General features: G+C 39.1%; 2 protein-coding genes across 2 annotated transcripts in view; one reads left to right on the top strand and one right to left on the bottom strand.

Annotated features, from left to right (window-relative positions):
- LOC306872949 (uncharacterized protein) overlaps positions 1-20121 on the top strand; it is an 819728-nt gene that overhangs the window by 16585 nt on the left and 783022 nt on the right. The window lies entirely within an intron of this gene.
- LOC306872922 (GTPase IMAP family member 7) lies at positions 6728-9188 on the bottom strand. Its single transcript, XM_079421848.1, has 2 exons — positions 9109-9188; positions 6728-8158 (listed from the first exon to the last, which is right to left on the bottom strand). The coding sequence occupies exons 1-2, from the start codon at positions 9125-9127 to the stop codon at positions 6993-6995; spliced, it is 1185 nt and encodes a 394-aa protein (XP_079277974.1). The 5' UTR covers positions 9128-9188; the 3' UTR covers positions 6728-6992.

The following is a 20121-nucleotide window of genomic DNA, read 5'->3' as shown; positions in this document are numbered from 1 at the left end:
TTTTCAATCACGCAGTGTGACTCCACGGCCATTGGTTCGTGCAGTGATAAAAAACGAACCAATGGCTCGTCAGCGGCGCTGCATGAGCCTATGGCAGCAAAGCCTGCCAGAGCCCGCCAAAAGGGACAGGTCATCTGGCTATATAAGCGGGCGCTTCGCCATAGGAAAACAGATCAATTCTCCTTCAGCGACGACGTCTTTGCTGATCCAAGACTCCAGACGCTCGCCGTTGAAACGCCTCGCTGCGGATTGGAAGGCTGCCTTTTTTCCTGCTCCCCGCTGATCCAGCCCGCTTCGTCGAGCCGCTTCAGCGATCAAGCAGACGCCAGCTCGTCCCCAGCTGCCATCCGGTGAGCCTTTAAGAAGAGCAAATTTATTCTAAAAGAGCAATCGCGGCGTTGTTGCAAATGCTGCGCCGTCAGTGCGTCTCGTGCAGACTTTCTCTGCATGATGCCAGCGGCCACTCAGAGTGTGTTTCCTGCTTGGGTAAATCCCATGCAGAAGCCGCTCTGAGCGAGATGGAATGTTCATATTGTATGAACATGAGTCTCGTGACTCTGCGCGCTCGGCTCCCAGGGACCTGGTGCGAAAAAACGGCGGGGTAAAGGGCTTAAGCGCTCAGCGGCGAGCGAGCTCCCGCCGGCTCAGACCCTGCGTGCCTCGCCCCCGCTATGCAGACAGGATTCCCCCGTCCTCTTCGAGCACGCGGATCAGCGTCCCTCGGTTGGTGCGAGTGACGTGATCTCGTTCGGTGCTATTGAGGACGAGCTATTAGATGACAGCATGTCTCTAATAGCGTCATACGCGGAGGATATCTCGGGCTCTACCATCGACCCCGCCCCCTCCTCGTCTGCCGAACCCAGCGAAGCAAAGCCAGGGATGGATGCCGAGCTCTTCTGCATGATCTCTAAGGCCGTTGACGAACTGGGTTTGGAGTGGTCTACGCCGGAGGAGCCCACTCCTAGTCATCTGGACGAATGGTTCCTGCCGGGGCGCCGCACGGCCCCTCGTCAGCGAGCTTCTCCGTTTTTTTTCCGGAGGTCCATGACGAACTTACAAAGTCGTGGCGTGCTCCGTATTCGGCCCGACTCCGCTCTAACTCTTCTTCTGCTCTCTCCTCAGTGGATGGCGCCGAAGAGAAGGTCTACGAGAGGTTGCCCCCTCTTGACGAAGCTGTGGCTGCACACCTTTGCCCACCCTCTGTCATCGGATGGAAAGCAAAGGCTGCTCATCCCTCCAAGCCTTGCAGGACGACTTCCGCCCTCGCTGGACGAGCATACTTCCCCGCCGGGCAGGCCGCCTCAGCGCTTCACTCCATGGCTGTGCTCCAGGTCTTTCAAGCCAAACTCCTCCGGACCATGGACGAGTTCAGCCTGATTCCGCAGTTCTCAGAGAACTGCGCAGCGCCTCCGACCTGGCTTTAAGAGCTACCAAAGCTACTGCACAGTCCATTGGGAGGTCAATGGCCAACTTAGTGGTGTTGGAACGCCACTTATGGCTAAACCTCACTGAAATTAAGGAGGCTGACAAGGTCCCCTTCCTCGACGCACCGGTCTCCCCTGGACCTGCCATCGAGGGCTTTGCAGAGCGATTCACCACGGCTCAGAAGTCGTCCTGATCTGATAGGAAGGAAGAGGAGGGGACAAGGTCTCGCAGAGGCTGGACCAACCCCAAAACGCCCTCTGTTATGCCTTCAAGCACCCCGTTCAGTTTTGGGTGCCAAGGCAAATCTGTTTGTTACAAAACCTGTTGTGAATCTCAGGCCCTTTCCAGAAGTGCCTCCACATACAGCCGCTGTTATAGGGAGAAAAATAAAAACAAACATTTTCAAAAAGAAAGCAAATTTCCTCTTCCAATTACAGAGTGTGTCGAGTTCCCACAAGGCGACTCACCACCCGAACTAATCCAACCCCTCTCCACATGGGCCAAGGCCTGGCGGGCCATCCCCGGAGTTCAGCCCGGCGTCCTGAACCAAGGAGCAGACAAGCTCTCTCGGAACAACGTCCCCTCAGAGGAGTGGATGCTCCACCCACAGACGGTTCAGGAAATCTGGCGAATCTTTGGCAAGGCAGAGGTCGACCTCTTCGCCTCCAAAGACAACTCTCACTGCCAGATTTATTTTTCGAAGAGCAAGGACGCGTTGGCCCACGAATGGCCCAACCTCCTTCTATACGCTTTTCCCCCGATTGCTCTCATTCCTCAAGTAATCAGGCGAATCAGGGAATGCAAGCACAAAGTGCTTCTAGTGGCCCCACTCTGGAAGAACCAGCTTTGGATCCCGGAGTTATCTCAGCTGCTAATAGCAGCTCCGTGGCCCATTCCCCTGAGGCGAGACCTCCTCTCTCAGGCGAACAGAACGATCTGGCACCCCCAGCCCGAGCTGTGGGACCTGCATCTATGGGCACTCGATGGGACTCAATAGATCTCCCCGAAAATGTCCTGAATACCATTGAACAGGCTAGATCCCCGTCCATGAGACGCCTCTACGCCTCTAAGTGGTCGGTTTTCTCCGCCTGGTGTCAAGCCCGCGGTGAGGACCCGACAACGTGACATATCAGCGATATTGTCATATCTACAAGAGCTGTTGGACAAGGGCCGCGCCCCTTCCACGCTCAGAGTCTATGTGGCAGCTATAGCAGCTTCTCATGCTCCTATAGCCGGACAGTCGGTGGGCCAGAACAACCTGGTTGTCCGTTTCCTGAGGGGATCTAGGAGGCTCACAGTCCCTGCATGGGACCTGCCCACGGTCCTGAGAGCCCTCAAGGGCCCTCCTTTTGAGCCACTGCAATCTGCAAGTTTAAAAACACTGTCGCTCAAGACCACTCTGCTACTAGCGTTAGCATCGGTGAAGCGAGTAGGTGACTTGCAGGCTCTCTCTGTAAACCCTGCCTGTCTTGAGTTTGGGCCTAACAACTCTAAGGTCGTCCTAAAACCAAAACACGGCTATGTCCCTAAGGCGCTCTACACTCCGTTTAGAGCCCAGGTTATTACGCTGTCTGCGCTCCCCTCTTCTGAGGAGGACCGAGAGTTCAACCTTCTCTGCCCAGTCAGGGCATTGAGAATGTACATTGAGCGTTACGCTCCCTTTAGGCAGACAGAACAACTCTTTGTTTGCTTTGGCGGCCTTACCAAGGGGTCTCCGGTCACAAAGCACAGAATATCTCGATGGTTAGTTGACTCTATCGCACTAGCATACTCCTCCCTGGGCCTCCAGAGCCCCATTGGAGTGAGAGCCCATTCCACTAGAGGCGTGGCCTCTTCTTGGGCGTGGTCTAGTGGTGTGTCCATGGCAGATATTTGTGCGGTGGCCGGCTGGGCCTCGCCGTCCATATTTGCCAGATTTTATAGCTTGGATGTCCCAGCCTTACAGGCTCGGGTTCTCTCTGCTTAGAGGGCACACACCTGTCTTAAGCGGTCCCCTCAGGCATTGCCTGATTCTCTAGGAACGCTCTTGGCCCCATTTCTGGTGCTGAGGCTGTACTTATGACCATTGAAACGATTTTTAGGCTGGACTGACCTCTAAGAGTTTGGTCCTCATGCCTCCTGCAGGATTCTTCCTGCTTATAATTGGTCCCTCTGAGCCTTATTGCTCAAGGCCAGTTTATGTTTGTCGTTTCTCTTCATGGCATGGCGGGATTGTATTTGTTCCCCATAGCGTCTAGTGACGCAGTACGAGTGAAGTATCGACAGGGAACGTACTCGGTTACTAACGTAACCTCAGTTCCCTTAGATATGGGAACGAGTACTGCGTACTATGCCATGCCATGCAGCTGCACGACTCAGGTCGTCGCTTCAGTCGAATTGGCCTGGGTTTTGCTGCCATAGGCTCGTGCAGCGCCGCTGACGAGCCATTGGTTCGTTTTCTATTACTGCACGAACCAATGGCTGTGCAGTCACACTGAAAGTCATTATAAAAATCTTTCACACAAAATCACACAAAAATCTTTTTAATACCTAAACAAATTCAGCTGTGATTAGATTAGATTAGATTATTTTAGATTACGTTAGATTAGATTAGATTAGATTAGATTAGATTAGATTAGATTATAAAACGTCATTAATCCCTGTAAAGGGAAATTCATTTGCCACCTTTACACAATACAAACAACATACAAGATTTACACAACTTCATTAAAAAACCTAACAGCAGCAGGAATGTGGGGAAGTCGTGGCCTAATGGTTAGAGAGTTGGACTCGTGATCCAAAGGTTGCGGGTTCGAATCTCCGGCCGGCAGGAATTGTAGGTGGGGGGAGTGAATGTCCAGCGCTCTCTCCACCCTCAATACCATGACTGAGGTGCCCTTGAGCAAGACACCGAACCCCCAACTGCTCCCCGGGAGCTGCAGCATAAAATGGCTGCCCACTGCTCCGGGTGTGTGTTCACGGTGTATGTGTGTGTTCACTGCTGTGTGTGTGCACGTTGGATGGGTTAAATGCAGAGCACGAATTCCGAGTATGGGTCACCATACTTGGCTGAATGTCACTTCGCTTTTTAATAAAAGACCTTCTACATTGCTCTGTATAACACCGAGTCATCACTAAACTTACACTAAATTAACTTTTAAATCCACTAAAATACTCCACTTGCTTTTTAGCTGTAATTAATGTTTATTTTGTTTTCTTTCTTTCTTTCCATTTCAATTGTTTATTTGTTAATGTATAAGAAGCCCTTAGAATATAATTATTTTATATTCACTAATTAAAACAAGGAAGTTATAACTTTTCAAAACACATTTGTTGTTGTTTTTATAAGAACAATTGATTGACAGCTGTGTTTCGAAAACATGTCTGTCAATCAAATGTTCTGTTCTGTCCTGTTTTGAGAGATTCAAGCTGCGAACAAAGGGTTTTAGGGTGGAGAGAATAGCTTAAGAACTAATGCTTCAAGGGGATTTAGTGGAAAGTGAATGCTGCCAAGCTGTTCTGACTAGTTAATGTAATAGTTCAAACCTGCTTTACTACATTCTCATTCTCTTGACCACAAAAACGGTTTCATAATTCTTTTCTGAACTAAGTCACAGTTTACTTACATTTTTGAGTCATAATTTTACATAAACTTAAATAAATAAAATGCAGTTAGTTTAGTTGGAATAACGTTTTACGAAAGTAAGGGGAACTATTTTTTTTTTTTACATTTTCACCTAATTTGGCTTATTTTCTTAGTTCAAACAAATAAATGATTATTGGATTTCAGTTTTTGTGTTTCAATTGTTCTTTTATTTCAAAAGTTTCTGTCATGTTTTGGTTGACATAATTTTTATTCTAGCATTTAAATTAATTTCCACTGCAAACAATAAAAGTGAAAGTGAAAATGATGTGACATACGGCCAAGTATGGTGACCCATACTCTGAATTTGTGCTCTGCATTTAACCCATCCAAAGTGCACACACACACACCGTGAACACACACCCGGAGCAGTGGGCAGCATTTATGCTGCAGCGCCCGGGGAGCAGTTGGGGGTTCGGTGCCTTGCTCAAGGGCACCTCAGTCGTGGTATTGAGGGTGGAGAGAGCGCTGGACATTCACTCCCCCCACCTACAATCCCTGCCGGCCCGAAACTCGAACCCGCAACCTTTGGATTACGAGTCCTACTCTCTAACCATCAATTCAAATCAAATCAAATATATTTGTCAAGTTTGACTTTATTTCTGTCATTCAGAATTAACTCCAAAAACAGCATTCCCATCTTCACTTGATTTAATGTGAAAAAATAAATAAAATACATCTGTTAATTTCCAACTTCCAGTCGTTAATTTCATGAAATCAGAGGCAAATGTTCAATAATCAGTCATGTAATTCTTGAAACTCAGCCAAAGTTTAGCATTTTCACATTATTCATATTTTTTTTATTGATATATTCCATATCTTCCAAAGCATGTGTCCTATTGCGAGATATATGGATACAATTTTCATCCTAAAGAGCATTGTATGTTATTCTCCTCCAACTAAAACTGTAAAATTAATTTATGAATCTATAAAATATATAATAAATATTAAAAGTGGCAAGATAATTTTTTTTTTTTTTTTTTTTCTTTTTTAAACTAAAATCCAAGAAGATTATGGATGAAGTTATATTCACCTATTTAACATTACCAACTGGTTTAACGAGGATCTGAGAATGTATTTGACATATAATTAGTGGTGTTGATGTTTGTTGAATGAAGAGAAACCACAAAAATCTAGACTGGAACAAGTCAAGAAACCAGGAAGAGCAGAATATTTTTTAAAAATGGTTGTACTTATTCATGGATTGGTCACAGAGATATCTTTGTCCTTATCCTGTATGTAATTTTACATGGAAAACAGGGGACATGAGGATATTACATTTTATTTCAATGCATATTGTATAGAGGGATTTAATCATAATAAAAAAATATATATATTTTTAAGAGAACCACATGAGAAAATACAAGGTAATGCTAATAATTGTTTGTGTGTAAGTGTGTTAACCAGACTTATAACCATCTCTTAAATTTATGTTATTTATTAAATTTTATGTTAAGGCTACTTATTTGGCCTTCATTTTTCACAGGGTGAGTCTGAACAGCAATAAAGTGCAGTTTTGGTTATAATGTGAAGTATTTGATAACTGCGCATTGTCTGCATTTAAACTACACAGCTCTGATGTGCTTATGTACTAAGACTTATCACATATCTGATGTATATTTGTTTCCTACAGTGTGAAGAAACCTAGTCATACTGTATGATAAAAAAAATAATAAATATGGAGACCATGGGTAGCATCATTTTAATTAGGTTCACAAAATCAAATATAAAAAGCAAACTGTGATCAACTTTCAAAAAGAGCAAAAACTAAATTTGTTAGCTTTTATTCAAATGAGCTCAAAATTGTACATTGTACTTGCACATATTACTACTTAGGAATGTATGAACTAATTTCTTACACAGTATTCGACAAAGTGTCTGTTGTCGTTGGTTGGTCTCTGCTGGTGCAGTGTGAATGAGCCTTTAAGTACATGATAAACTACCCTTATTTAAGCGCTGATAGTAATGTAACAGCTACTGCTCCAGCTACTGCTGCTAATGCAGTTATAGCAGATACTCTTCCTGATGAGGCCCCTTTCCCTGCAAGTGCTGCATATCTGGCTGCTGTTGCTGCTGCCACCGCTCCTAGAACTGTTATTGTGACTTGTGTTGTTACTCCTGCTCCTGTTGCAACTGTCTCCACTGCTTCTCCTGCGGTTTCAGCTGCTTTTTCAGCAACTGTCTGCACTGCTTCTCCTGCGGTTTCAGCTGCTTTTTCAGCAACTGTCTGCACTGCTTCTCCTGCAGTATCAACCACTTTTTCAGCAACTGTCTCCACTGCTTCTGCTGCACTCTCGGCTGCTTTTTCTGCCACTGATTGTGCTGCCTCTACAGCAGATACTGCACCTTCTCCTGCTACTTCTACTGCAGCTACTGCAGCTTTTTCTACAGCTTCTCCTGCTGGTCTGCCTGTAATTGCTGTTGCTATCTTCGCTGTACCTAGAAGTCCAATTCCTAGCACTGCAACTGCACATACAATCTTTACATTTTTTTTTAGTTTATTCTTTTTCTGAGTGGTTTTAAACATCTCAAGAGTGTAATGATTCATTACATTTTGCTCCATCATTGAGTTGATCTTCTTCAGCAGTTCTGTGACCTGATCTTGATGGTTTCTGTCCTCATTGTTGAATGAGTGATATCTGCCACCACAGCTGTCAATGATTTCCATTAAATAGTTGCTTTTATTGATATAATCTTCCACAGGTTTTCCCTTCAGCTGATCAGCGTGAGTGAACAGAATGATGGTACGACGCAAAGCTTCTTCTCCAAAGTTCTCCTCAAACCATTTCACCGTGTCTCTCTCTTCTTTTGTGAATCTCACACCCAGCTTTAGCACCAGCAGAAACACATGAGGACCAGGAGCAGACATATCTACACACTTTTCTATTTCAGTCTTCACTTGGTGTTTTTCTATAGCCGTGTTAAACAGTCCTGGAGTATCAATTATAGAGGCGGTCTTTCCACCCACTTTTCCTTCCTGTTTCTCACACAATTTATTGGATGATTTTATAAAATCAAGAACTTTAAAAGCATCTCTGCCCAGGATGGTGTTTCCTGTTGCACTTTTTCCTGATCCAGTTTTACCCAGAAGAACGATCCTCAGATCACACTCTACAAAGAAATACAAAAAAGTTTTAATGTGTTCACACAAATATACATTCATAAAGCCATCAAATGAAATTGTATATTTATGTTCAGAGCATTCTAGTCATCTTTTCTGATTCATTTCAAAGTGCAAATTCAAAGTGGCTGCTAACAACATTAATGATAGGAACAGTTGAGGGATTTGTTTTGTTCCAAGCCTCTAGAATGTTTTAATGATACAAATATGACAATTTATGCAATTATTAATAAATAAATAGAATAGTGTGTAGCCTTTTATTACAGTTAACAAACTCCTTCATCAGTCTGACAATTTCAACCTGTTCAGCTGGTTCAAGTTCAACAGATCAACACAAGAGTTTCGTTCAGCTTATTTGAAAAGTTTACTTGAGAGGTTTTTTGTTTGTTTTTAATAACTTAACTATAGTTTATCCTCACAAAATATAAGAAACATAACTTTTTGGCTGAAACTTAATGTCATACAGGACATTTAGTGTGTTTTTTTTTTTTAAATGTCCTCAAATTAATGTATATATATATATATATATATATATATATATATATATATATATATATATATATTTAAACTAAATATAAAGGCAGCATGAATGTCCCACAGGACTTTTACAGGACTCCAAGCCATTTACTTTATTTTGCATGACTTTGCATGAAGATATATAAACATTTCTATTGAAAGATATAAAGCATTGTAGACGTGCTACTGTTAATAATGAAGTGTAAAAAATCCACAAATCCATCATACAACAAAAATTGCTTGATAATTACTAAAAACACTAAATACAAAATATGATTTTATTGCTTTAAATTTAAAGAATCAAATCTGAGCGCTATGGCTAAAATAATAAAAAGCACTTTAAATGGTCAGTTTTATTATTCTATTTGCATTCATTAATCATTAATAAAATGTCATATGATTTTTTTAAAGAGGATATATAGACCTGTATGTGTTGAAGTCATTGTTCTTGTCGTCTCTCGTGTTTCTCTGCCGTCTTCTCTCTGAGCTGCACAGAGTCACAGTGCTGCAGCTGCTGCTGACACCAGTCAAATACTTTCATTCAAACCATGATCATGTGACTAAAGTCTTCCTGGGAGCTTTTAGTTTCACTTTTGTTTTTCTAATGATATGCTCACATTTATTTTTCTTCTCAAACTTCCCAAACACATATAATAGACAATGACCTATAAAAACTTCATACTTAAATCTTTGATGGTAAACATTTGTTTCCGTTTGAATACAGCTTTCTATACCTCTTAACACAAGAACATTGTACAGACAATATTGCTGCTGCATATACACTGTATGACTAGTAAAACATGAATAAACCATAGCATGCTATAACAGTATAGTCACCTTGATAAACCATTCATTTTTGTGCACAGATATTGTTAAGGAGCTTGAATTTTAAAAGTACATTTGAGCAAATCTTGAAGGTCTCAGTAACCAGGTCATCTCACTTGCGATTTCTGATACATTGCTTGCATTTACATAACAGACGGCTAGAAGTGGTATAGCTGAACATTATAATATTAAAACTATATCCAGTAATTATAAAAAGCAATCTTGAACTATTAATATAATTACTAGAAATATATAATATCAAGATGAATAGCAATTTAACAACAACAAAAAATTAAACCTTTGTAACGTTTTGAGCTAAGTCAGAACTAATTGTACATAACCAGAATACATAAAAAAAAAACAGAGGGAAAAAAGTTATCTAACAAGTTTTACTATTAAAAAATAATAAACAAATACATATAAACTTGCTTGATATGGACTAAATCAAATGGACCATTATAAGCTAAATTATTATTATTATATCCCTTACGAAAATCGCCCATGTTTTTTTACTACACTAACCATATTTTAACCGTGGTATTTGTAGTAAAACTGTAGTTATATGTCAAGCAATATGCCAAAAAAAAATTGCAAACAGTCTCTGAAAAACTAAAGGAAATGCAAAAAATGTAGCAACCGTCCCCACTCCCCCCCAATACTCGCGAGGACAAACAAATATAAGCTAGCCTATATAGCCTAAGCAAACCTGTAAACACAAACATAACATCTGCCTCAGTTTTTGTGCATACAGTGTTGTGGAATTAATATTTTAAATTTGGAAAGCAGAAATATGTCGATCAATTAAACCAGGACCAGTTAAACGGTATAATTTGAGCTACAGGAAAGCCGTATATATACAATACGTATATACGTATATATATATATATATATATATATATATATATATATATATATATATATATACACAAAAGAGACAATGAGGAACCAGTGGATATCAGTTAATAATTGAAACAACAAGGACATACTTAGAAACTAAGAAAACAAGAAACATGGGAACAATAAAATGAAATAAATTAATTGTTTTTTTTTGTTTTTTGCTGTAAATAAGAAATGTTGATACAGGGGTTCTCAACTCTGGCCTTCAAGACCCACTTTCTTGCAGAGTTTAGCTCCAACCCTAATCAAACACACCTGAACAAGTTAATCAAGGTCTTCAGGATCACTAGAAAGCAACAGGCATTTTGCATGCTTCCTCTGTCTGATACCCATTTCAGGTCTTGGAGTCTCTACTAATGAGTTGATGAGTTGAATCAGGTGTGTTTGATTAAGGAGACACGCAAAATGTGCAATGTTGGGTCTACAGGAATGTGACAGGGAACAATCTACACACCATCAGCACCTCCCACACTACTGATGAATTTCCCAATCTATTGTAATGTCAAGACTAGACTTCCAAAGTGCTCTACTGGTGGATCTCTGCAGATCATCCAGAACGCAGCAGAAGAAAAAGCCATATTAGCACGTAATGCTGTAGAGCAGGGTTCCACAAATCTTTCCCTGGAGGGCCAATCTGCTGCAGAGTTTAGCTCCAACCCTGATCAAACTCACCTACCTGTGATTTTCTAATGATCTTGAAGACTCTGATTAGCAGCTCAGGTGTGTTTGATAGGGGTTAGAGCTAAACTCTGCAGGAATGGGCCAGATTTGAGGATCCCTGCTGTAGAGCAGTGCTTCCCAAACCTGCCCTTATCTAATACACCTGATTCAAATCATCAGCTCGTTAGTAGAGACTGCAAGACATGAATCAGGTGTATTAGATAAGGGAGACATACAAAATGTGCAGGGCTAGGGCTCCTCCAGGACAGGTTTGGGAAGCACTGCTGTAGAGTGTTTTGCCAAAGCATCAGGATTACAGTTAAATTCATAGAATTGTGAATTGATGGCTATTCATGAGCTCCCTTTGACCTCATATAATGTTTCAATTAAAAAAGAGGTAAAATATTTAGGTATTACAATTTCAAAAGATGTAGAGAGAACGAAAATGTTAAATAAGGTATGTCAATCACAAACTCTTGGTTGCAGAGGGATATTACAGTGTTTGGGAAGATATTTTGATATAAATGGAGTACTTTAGACTTAAATGGTTACCGTCTTTTATTATAAATGAGCATGCATACAGGTTCACAATTCCATCCAGCTTATTTAAGGTGGAGGTATAAAGTTGTTTTTTTTCTTTCTTTTACAGTGTGACTTTGAAATATCTAAAATTTCACTGACACTATTGATTTTTCATAAACAATTCCTCTTGTATTGGAAAATGCTGTTTAATCAATTTCAGTCCTCAATGTATCCTTACGGAATGAGCATTATATTTTATTAATACAACAAGTACAACACAAGTAAAAACGTCTTTATTTTTGGAGGACTGGTGGCAAAAAGGTATTTGGTCAGTGCTGCACATTATGGATAAGAATGGCTGCTTTTATGGCTGCTTTATGCTTTATTATAATGATTTCTACACAAAATTTTATTTTCAGTGTGTGAAAATTTTTTTTTAAAGTTATTAAAATAATTCTTTACAATAAATTAATATGTTAAAGGGGATTTTAACATGTTCCTCTGTCATTCGTAAGATTTTGGATCTTAGATTAGGCAAAACAAGTTTGTGGACAAGAAATGTACTAAGAAGTTTATAAGAGATTGTATTGTGCAGGAATGTTATTCTGGTCCTATAAGAAGAAATCATATTTTTCAACATCTAAATAGAAATTCAGTTAAGGAATTCAGATGCAAATATCTGTTATTTGCTCTTCCTCCAAAATGTAAAGAAGTGCATTTTGTGTGATATTTACATTTTAATCATGTTGCTAGTTTGCATGACCCACTCTAATAAGATAAAATAAGAGATTTTTTTTATTTATTTTTTATGTATGTATGTACATATTTATTTACATTTAGTCATTTGGCAGACGCTTTTATCCAAAGTGACTTACAATTGGGGAATACAAAAAGTGATTCATCTTGAAGAGGCAGTCAGACAGAGGAAGTGCTCGTAACACCAAGTCTCAGACAAGTACAAGCTAGAAAGAGAAGGAATAAATAAATGAATATATATATATATATATATATATATATATATATATATATATATATATATATATTAGTTTAAGTTTAGGATGAAGTCAAGTACTGCCGAAAGAGATGAGTTTTCAGTTGTTGCTTGAAGATTGCCAGGGATCCGGCGTTCCGGATAGGGGTGGGAAGATTATTCCAGCAGCCAGGAATGGTGAACGAGAATGTTCTGGAGAGTGATTTTGAGCCTCTCTGTGATGGTACCACAAGGCGTCGCTCACTCGCAGATCTCAGACTTCTGGAGGGGATGTAGGTTCGTAATAGTGAGTGGAAGTAGGAGGGTGCAGAGCCTGTGGTAGTTCTGTACGCAAGCATCAGTGTCTTGAACTGGATGCGAGCTGTAACTGGTAGCCAGTGCAGGGAGATGAAGAGAGGTGTAACATGCGCTCTTTTGGGCTCGTTGAAGACCAGTTGTGCCGCTGCATTCTGAATCATTTGTAGAGGTTTGATTGTCTTTGATGGAAGTCCAGTCAGAAGAGCATTGCAGTAGTCCAGTCTAGAAATGACAAGGGCCTGGAAGAAGTTGTGCAGCATGCTCTGTCAGAAAGGGCCTGATCTTTCTGATGTTGTGTAGTGCAAACCTGCAGGATCGAGCAGTCTTTGTAATGTGCTCTTTGAAAGTCAGGTTATCAAAGATTACACCAAGATTTGATGGGGCAATTTATTTATTTATTTGTATATATTTCAGTGGGTCTTCCTGGTAAAATAAATCAAGTAAACTGATCAAGAACATTTATTAAGAAAAAAGCAAATATTTCCACCATTGCAAATATTTTCTTGCACATACTCATAGCTGCGCTCATGTCTGACTTGTCTTATTTTTCACAGGTTAGGGCAGTCGTGGCCTAATGGATAGAGAGTTGAACTTGTAACCTGAAGGTCGTGGGTTCGAGTCTCAGGTCCAGCAGGGATTGTAGGTGGGGGGAGTGAATAACCAGCGCTCTCTCCACCCTCAATACCACGACTGAGGTGAGATTCTTGAGCAAGAAATCGAACCCCCAACTGCTCCCCGGGCGCCGCAGCATTAGCTGCCCACTGCTCCGGGTGTATGTTCACTACTGTGTGTACACTTGGATGGGTTAAATGCAGAGCACAAATTCCGAGTATGGGTCAGATGCTTACAAAAATTAAAGAAAAAACAAATAGTTAACAAACAAACTAAAACACTTAACAAACAAGTAGCCAAAGTTTTCTTTCTAGAAAGCTATACAACTAAAACAGGAATATTTCAGCTTTTTTCCAGCAGTCACCTGTAGGTGTCACCAGCTGCCTACTAACACGATCCAACTGAAGCTTCTTCTTTTCTGTGACATGACTAGTTTTAAAACAAATTGTTTAGTTAGAAAAATAAAAATATAAAGTAACACTTTATAATAACTGCTAAGCATTAGTAAATAGTCAGTTCATCCTTTATAAAGCATTGTCCCAACATTAATAGTCATTAGTAAGCAGTGTCTTGTTCTTTGATTTATTAGCATGTCTATTACAAACGACATTTAAAGGCTCCGTTATCTTCCTAACAGAAAAAAATAAACAAACACAACACAGAGGGATACAGAACTATTTATTTCAAGATGCAAAAAAATGAAACTGTACGCTTGAATTTTTATTTTCAAGAGTCAGCCTCACCATCCTTCATGATGATCATGAGCTCAAAGGGAAGGTTAAACGAGTCTTTCACTGAACGCCAGTATTTCCCAGCATCCTCTGCTCTCAGGTCAGACATGGTCACAGTGAAGAGATTGAGTTCAGTGTTGTCCTTTACTGAAATATTTGGGGATTTTAATATGATCTTCATCTGATGGAATGATAATTTTAGCATCTTTAGTGAAACACTTTCCTTTGCACAGATGCTTTATTTCTGTTGAATATTTAACATCATAAGAGCATCTGATCTCAGCTGAATCTCCTTCACGTCTGATCACTGGAGGCACTAATAGTCAGAGAGAACAGAGACATATTTACACTGTAAAATACATGCATGTATTATTGAAGTGCATGGTTTATGGTTACTGTACATACTGGATAAAGTCAGTTCATGTTTATTGGTGAGAGAAACAGAAGTCAGATGCTTGTGTCTGGTTTACAGGTGAGTTTCACACTTTCACAAATAATAGCAACTGACTTACTTGATGCACCAAAATGATAAAAAAAACTACCAACTACAAAAAAAAAAAAAAAAATCTGAAATGTCAAATCTTATTTTCTCATTTTAACTGCTAGAAATTGTCCAAAAACAGGCTCCTCGCAGAAACGCATTACCTTGATCGATCTTCAGTTTGATCTCAGTGAACAGATGATCATCAGCAGTAATTACTCCACATCTGTACGTTCCTTCATCAGCTGCTGATAAATCACTGATAAAAACCTTCAAAACTCCTGCACTGGGATCATCATACATCTGCACTTTATCATGATGATGGCATCATGGTGTGGTTTCCAAACTTATGATCATATTTACAACGGAAAGTGATCGTATGACCAATATATGCAGTTCCGATAACAGACATCCCACACGTAGAAGAGTCTGAAAATGATTTCAACAAAACCATCGTGACATGCACTGAAATCTTAAAATATTATTATTAAATGTGCACTGGGGAGCTTTGGTCTCTAATGTCAACATCTCTTTTTGACACATAAAGTGTCATGCTTCTTGCAGAATCTATTTATGTATGTACTTATTATTTTATCATTTGTGTTGTGCTTGTTTTTAGGTCTATGTACTGTATGGTCACCTGTGTACAAAACATGAGACAGATCTGTCGTCTGACATCGAGACACTGACAGAAAAAAGCATTTATTTGCTTATGATCTTCCTACAGGCAAAATCACAGCAAACAGTAGCAGCAGTCAAATTAGAAGGAAGCAGCAGGGAGAAAATAGTAGAAGAAGAGTGAGGGTTTGCTCCCAATGTTAAGACTAGTACCCATGGTGGCAGCGTGGTGGCGCTGTTGAGTCAATACACTGAGGGGTTTGGTTTTGCTGTTTTAGTAGGATAAAACGCAACCTGACTGAAGTATTAAGAAACCCCTAAAATTGTATTTTGGGGTTTTGCTAATTAGAAGGTTAAGTTCTTATACCCTAGGCTTGGTGAGGAATTAAATTGGTCCAGTGGAGCCCAGCAGCAAGGCCCAGCATCCGTGCGCACCAGGTGAGCTCCTGTAAGGGTCCTGCCGAACACTCCGTCCCCGTTGTGTTACTGTGAGCCTCTCAAACAGCTATGGCTTTTGAACAGGTGACTCCGCTTGCTGTGACCCACAGTGGAGGCAATGTCACTTCACCAACCAAGCACTAGGGGGAGCGCTATCTACTATCAGGACTAAGCAAAGAGGAAACCTATAGAAATTTAGCAGAGTTAATCAGATAACCAAAGGAGAGGAAGTAAGGTATTACAGGTAGAACCAGAACTTGATTGCAAATGAAATTAGAATTTCAAATTAGAAAATTGTGGTTCCTAATTAAAATCTTAACGATGTTTGTCATTAAAATTACAAGAGAGATTACAATTGAATTGATCAGCAAATATTGTTGCAATTTGAAAACAGGAACTGTAATTAATTATGAAATGAAATTAGAATTTTCAAATTCGTAGTTAATTATGAAATTAAATTACAAATTACAAATCCCTAATTTTGGATCCCTAAGAATAACAAGTTACTAATTTCTCCTCCTGTCATTAAAATCTTAAGAACAAATTAATCCGTGCCACCCTAATTACTTATAAATGAAATAAAAAATTTGGGGGCCCTCTTGATAGTTAATGATTAAGATCTTAATGTTGTTGTCAAATTATAAGAGCACTTATGATTAAATTAATCACTGACTATTGTTGCTGGGTGGAAGCAGGAACTGAAATTATTTTATGAAATGAAATTAATTTAAAATAATTAATTATGACATTAAATTAAGAATTTAAAATACCAAAGGGTAGCAAATTATCTACTGATGTTGTTAAAAGCATAAGAACAGTTATAATTGAATTAATCACTATATTATTGTAACATAATAAAAACATAATATTTAAAGCAAATAGTTTAATTTAGCTCAAAGGGAATCATTCATGATTTTATAAGGAATTTGAACAGAATCACTGTTTTACAGCTGATCATTGAGGCGGCAGCGATTCATTGACCAAGCCATATAACATCAACTTTGCACTGGATATTAATTACAAACACTTGAACATTGTTGAATCAGACGCTTAATGTAACAGGTTACATTTTCTGCATATGAAGCATTTGAATAATATGGACACTGAGCGTCTACAACATTATGAAAAGGTTATATAAATGTTAGGATGAATAATTTTAAAAGTAATGTTAACTGATCATTCTTATGATGTTGATAGAATTACTATGTTCTCATATTTTAGGGAGAAAGTGTCCTTTAAACATTAGAAAGACAACAAACTTCAGACAGTTAAGGTTAATGATCAAACAACCAAGTAGTAACATTAAAAAAAAAAAAAAAAAAAATATTGATGGACATCTACTAAAATGTTCCAGAAAAAAAAATGTTCTAGAAACACTGTATTCGTAATGTTGTTGTGTAAACCTCTTGAGAATGTTTCCTGTTAGCGGAGAAGGATGTTCAAGAATGTTTCTCCCATTGTTATGAGAACATTTAACAAACCTTCTACAAACAATGTGTAAATAACATTTTTGTCTAACCATTTGAAAACATTATTAAAGTCCTGTAAAACTTTCAACAAACATTATATTAATAATACTGGAGGAATGTTTGTTTATAACCTTGAGAGAACCTTGAGAGAATGTTAGCCAAGTTCTGAGAAGATTCCCTGTTAGCTGGGTGACTTGTCATAGTACAACATATCATTGCTCTTTTCTTGAGTTTGATTGCGTATATATTGTCCTCATTTGCAATTTGCTTTGGATTAAAAACATCTGCTAAATGATTAAATGTATATGTAGATGTTTTAGAAACAGCATTATTATATTTATGTAGCTTTTGATGTAAAACAGTGTTGCAGCCATCGATCTTTTTTTATCCAGATTTATCCTGAAATGTTTTTTTACTGAATTTGCGCATAGATATATACATACACACACACACACACACACACACACATATATATATATATATTGTGACGAGTCGGCTGCCTCCCCCCTGTCCATCATCACCACCCCGTCCCGTATTCGCCGCCCTTCACCAGGCTCCCGACGGGAGTGGGTGTGTGAGAGAGGAGGGGCGCTGAAACAGCCAGGGCTGGCGGCGTGTGATGAGGCGCACCTATGAGGTGTGCTTTGTGCATTTTTTAGCGATCGCGAAGCAAACTGAGAGGTGAACTAACGTGTATACGCTCGCCAGTCGTCTGGCCAAAATCCCATAGTAATCAGGCGTCAGACGTAAGATATGAGACGTTAGACGTCACGGTCACGTGTTGGAGCTGCGCTCAAAGTGCCGCGGCGACGTGGCGGCGACGGAGCTGAGAAAGGATTTTTTTTACTTTGCGTGTGGATAACGTACGTGTGGATGAACGTGTGCATACACGCCTGGATAACGTACGTGTGCATAAACGTCTGGATAACGTACGTGTGGATAAACGTGTGCATACACGTCTGGATAACGTACATGTGGATAAACGCCTGGATATTAGCTTAATACTTAGGCTAAATTCTATTATCTTTACTATTGTACTTTTTTAACTTGGGATATGATCATAACACACGGTTTTCATGCTTTTGTGGGTTGTGTCTAATATTAGTATATCTAATTTATATATTTATTCATTTGTATATTTATTTATGTGTGTTTTAAGGTAATATTGCTGCCTAGGTAAAACAACAAGCATATATAGCCTGGATTAAATATGCAGCCTGCAGGGCAATGTACAACACTGTGTTTGAATGTACTGTAAATGTATCATTTTTGACCTTCTAAAAAGAAGAAACATTTTCTTGGTCTTGTCACAAAACTCTTTCTGAACCTCACTTAGACATGTAGTCGAGTGTTTCCTAACCCTGAAGGGGCAGGGGAACACCGAGGGGCCCACAAATAAATAAGGGCTTGTGCCGGCCCTGATCATGAGCATTGTAAACATGTCAGACCTATAAAACCAAAGGATAGTACCTTCATGATGGCGAAAGCTGAAGAAAAATACAAACCGGAAAACAGAAGAGAACAAGCTCAGCCAACAGTCCAGCATATATTTATATAGAGAGATATACAGGCATCTAGTGGCTACAAATTGGTATTACAGATAGTTTACCTTTACTTCTTTCCAACAGACTATAGTCATACTCACACATCACTGCAGTTTTCTCTGATGGTTTACAGGGTCTTCTTGACCCCAAATGACTTTTGCTCAATTTTTAAAAAATGTTCCCTTTGTCCAAATGGTATGAAACCTTCTACGGCTCTCAACACTTTCTAGATCTACAAAAAATTTTTTTAAATTGGAATATCTGTTTTTATGTTAGCGTGACAAAATTTGTGACACTCGTGGCTTTCGGGGTCTCTGGAGATTTTCATCATCAAAATCAGAAACAACGCAGAACACATCGACAGAAATGGCACAAATAAAGTGGCACACTTCCACCAATGCAAAAAAATCCACAATGCTAAATTATATTGCTCACAACACACACACACACACACACACACACACATATAGAGGAACACATTTTTGAGACTATAAAAACCGTTCTCTTATCATTTGTAAAATAAAATAATCCAAAATGCAGTACCACCACAAAAATAAATTGGTGACACTGACACATTGAAAATGTGCACACTCACACACACACACACACACACACACATTTGTAAGGCTATAATTTGTCAAATAAAATCATCCAAAATGCAGAACCAACACAAATATAAAGAGGTGACACTGACACCGACAATGTGTACTCACACACTCTCTCTCACACACACACACACACACACTTATTGTTCCTCGTTGTTTGATTTCTTTTAGTAAATTTTATCTTTTTACTGCTTTATTTGCTCACTTGTTATTGCTGTTCAGTTCATGTGTTCATATGTAATATAACTGTTCATTTCTGTTCATTTTTGTTCTGTTACAGTTAGTAACTGAAATATTGATTAAAATTGTAGAATTATATTAAAAATAGATAATTGAAATAAATGATAAAATCTTAAGACTCCAACATTTCTCTTTGTAACATTTTGTTCAGGTTTGATTCTAATCATAATGTAACATTATTGAAAAACTGGGGTTTTTTCAGTACAAAAAATACTAAACTTTGACAAAAAATATTTTATTTTTGTTATAATTGTGATTTTATAATATTTAGATATGAATCCAACTGAATCCAACTTGTGAAAAGATATCTTTCAGGTCTCTCAAATAGAAAATAGCATATAGTGGAGCTCTATGGCCATCTAGTGGTTAAAGTGATATTTTTTTTTATTTTAAAACTGCATTTTCCAAAAAAATGGGTATAAATGTTACATTAAATCATTTAAAATGATCCATGTTATCCCCATGAATGGAAGTTAGAAATCTGGGCCTTTTATAAAGTGAATTTTA

The sequence above is a fragment of the Barbus barbus genome, assembly GCF_936440315.1.
Source record: "Barbus barbus genome assembly, chromosome: 7".
Lineage (NCBI taxonomy): Eukaryota > Metazoa > Chordata > Actinopteri > Cypriniformes > Cyprinidae > Barbus > Barbus barbus.
The sequence above is the reverse complement of the archived record's forward strand: the minus strand, read 5'-3'. Positions and strand labels throughout refer to the sequence as shown.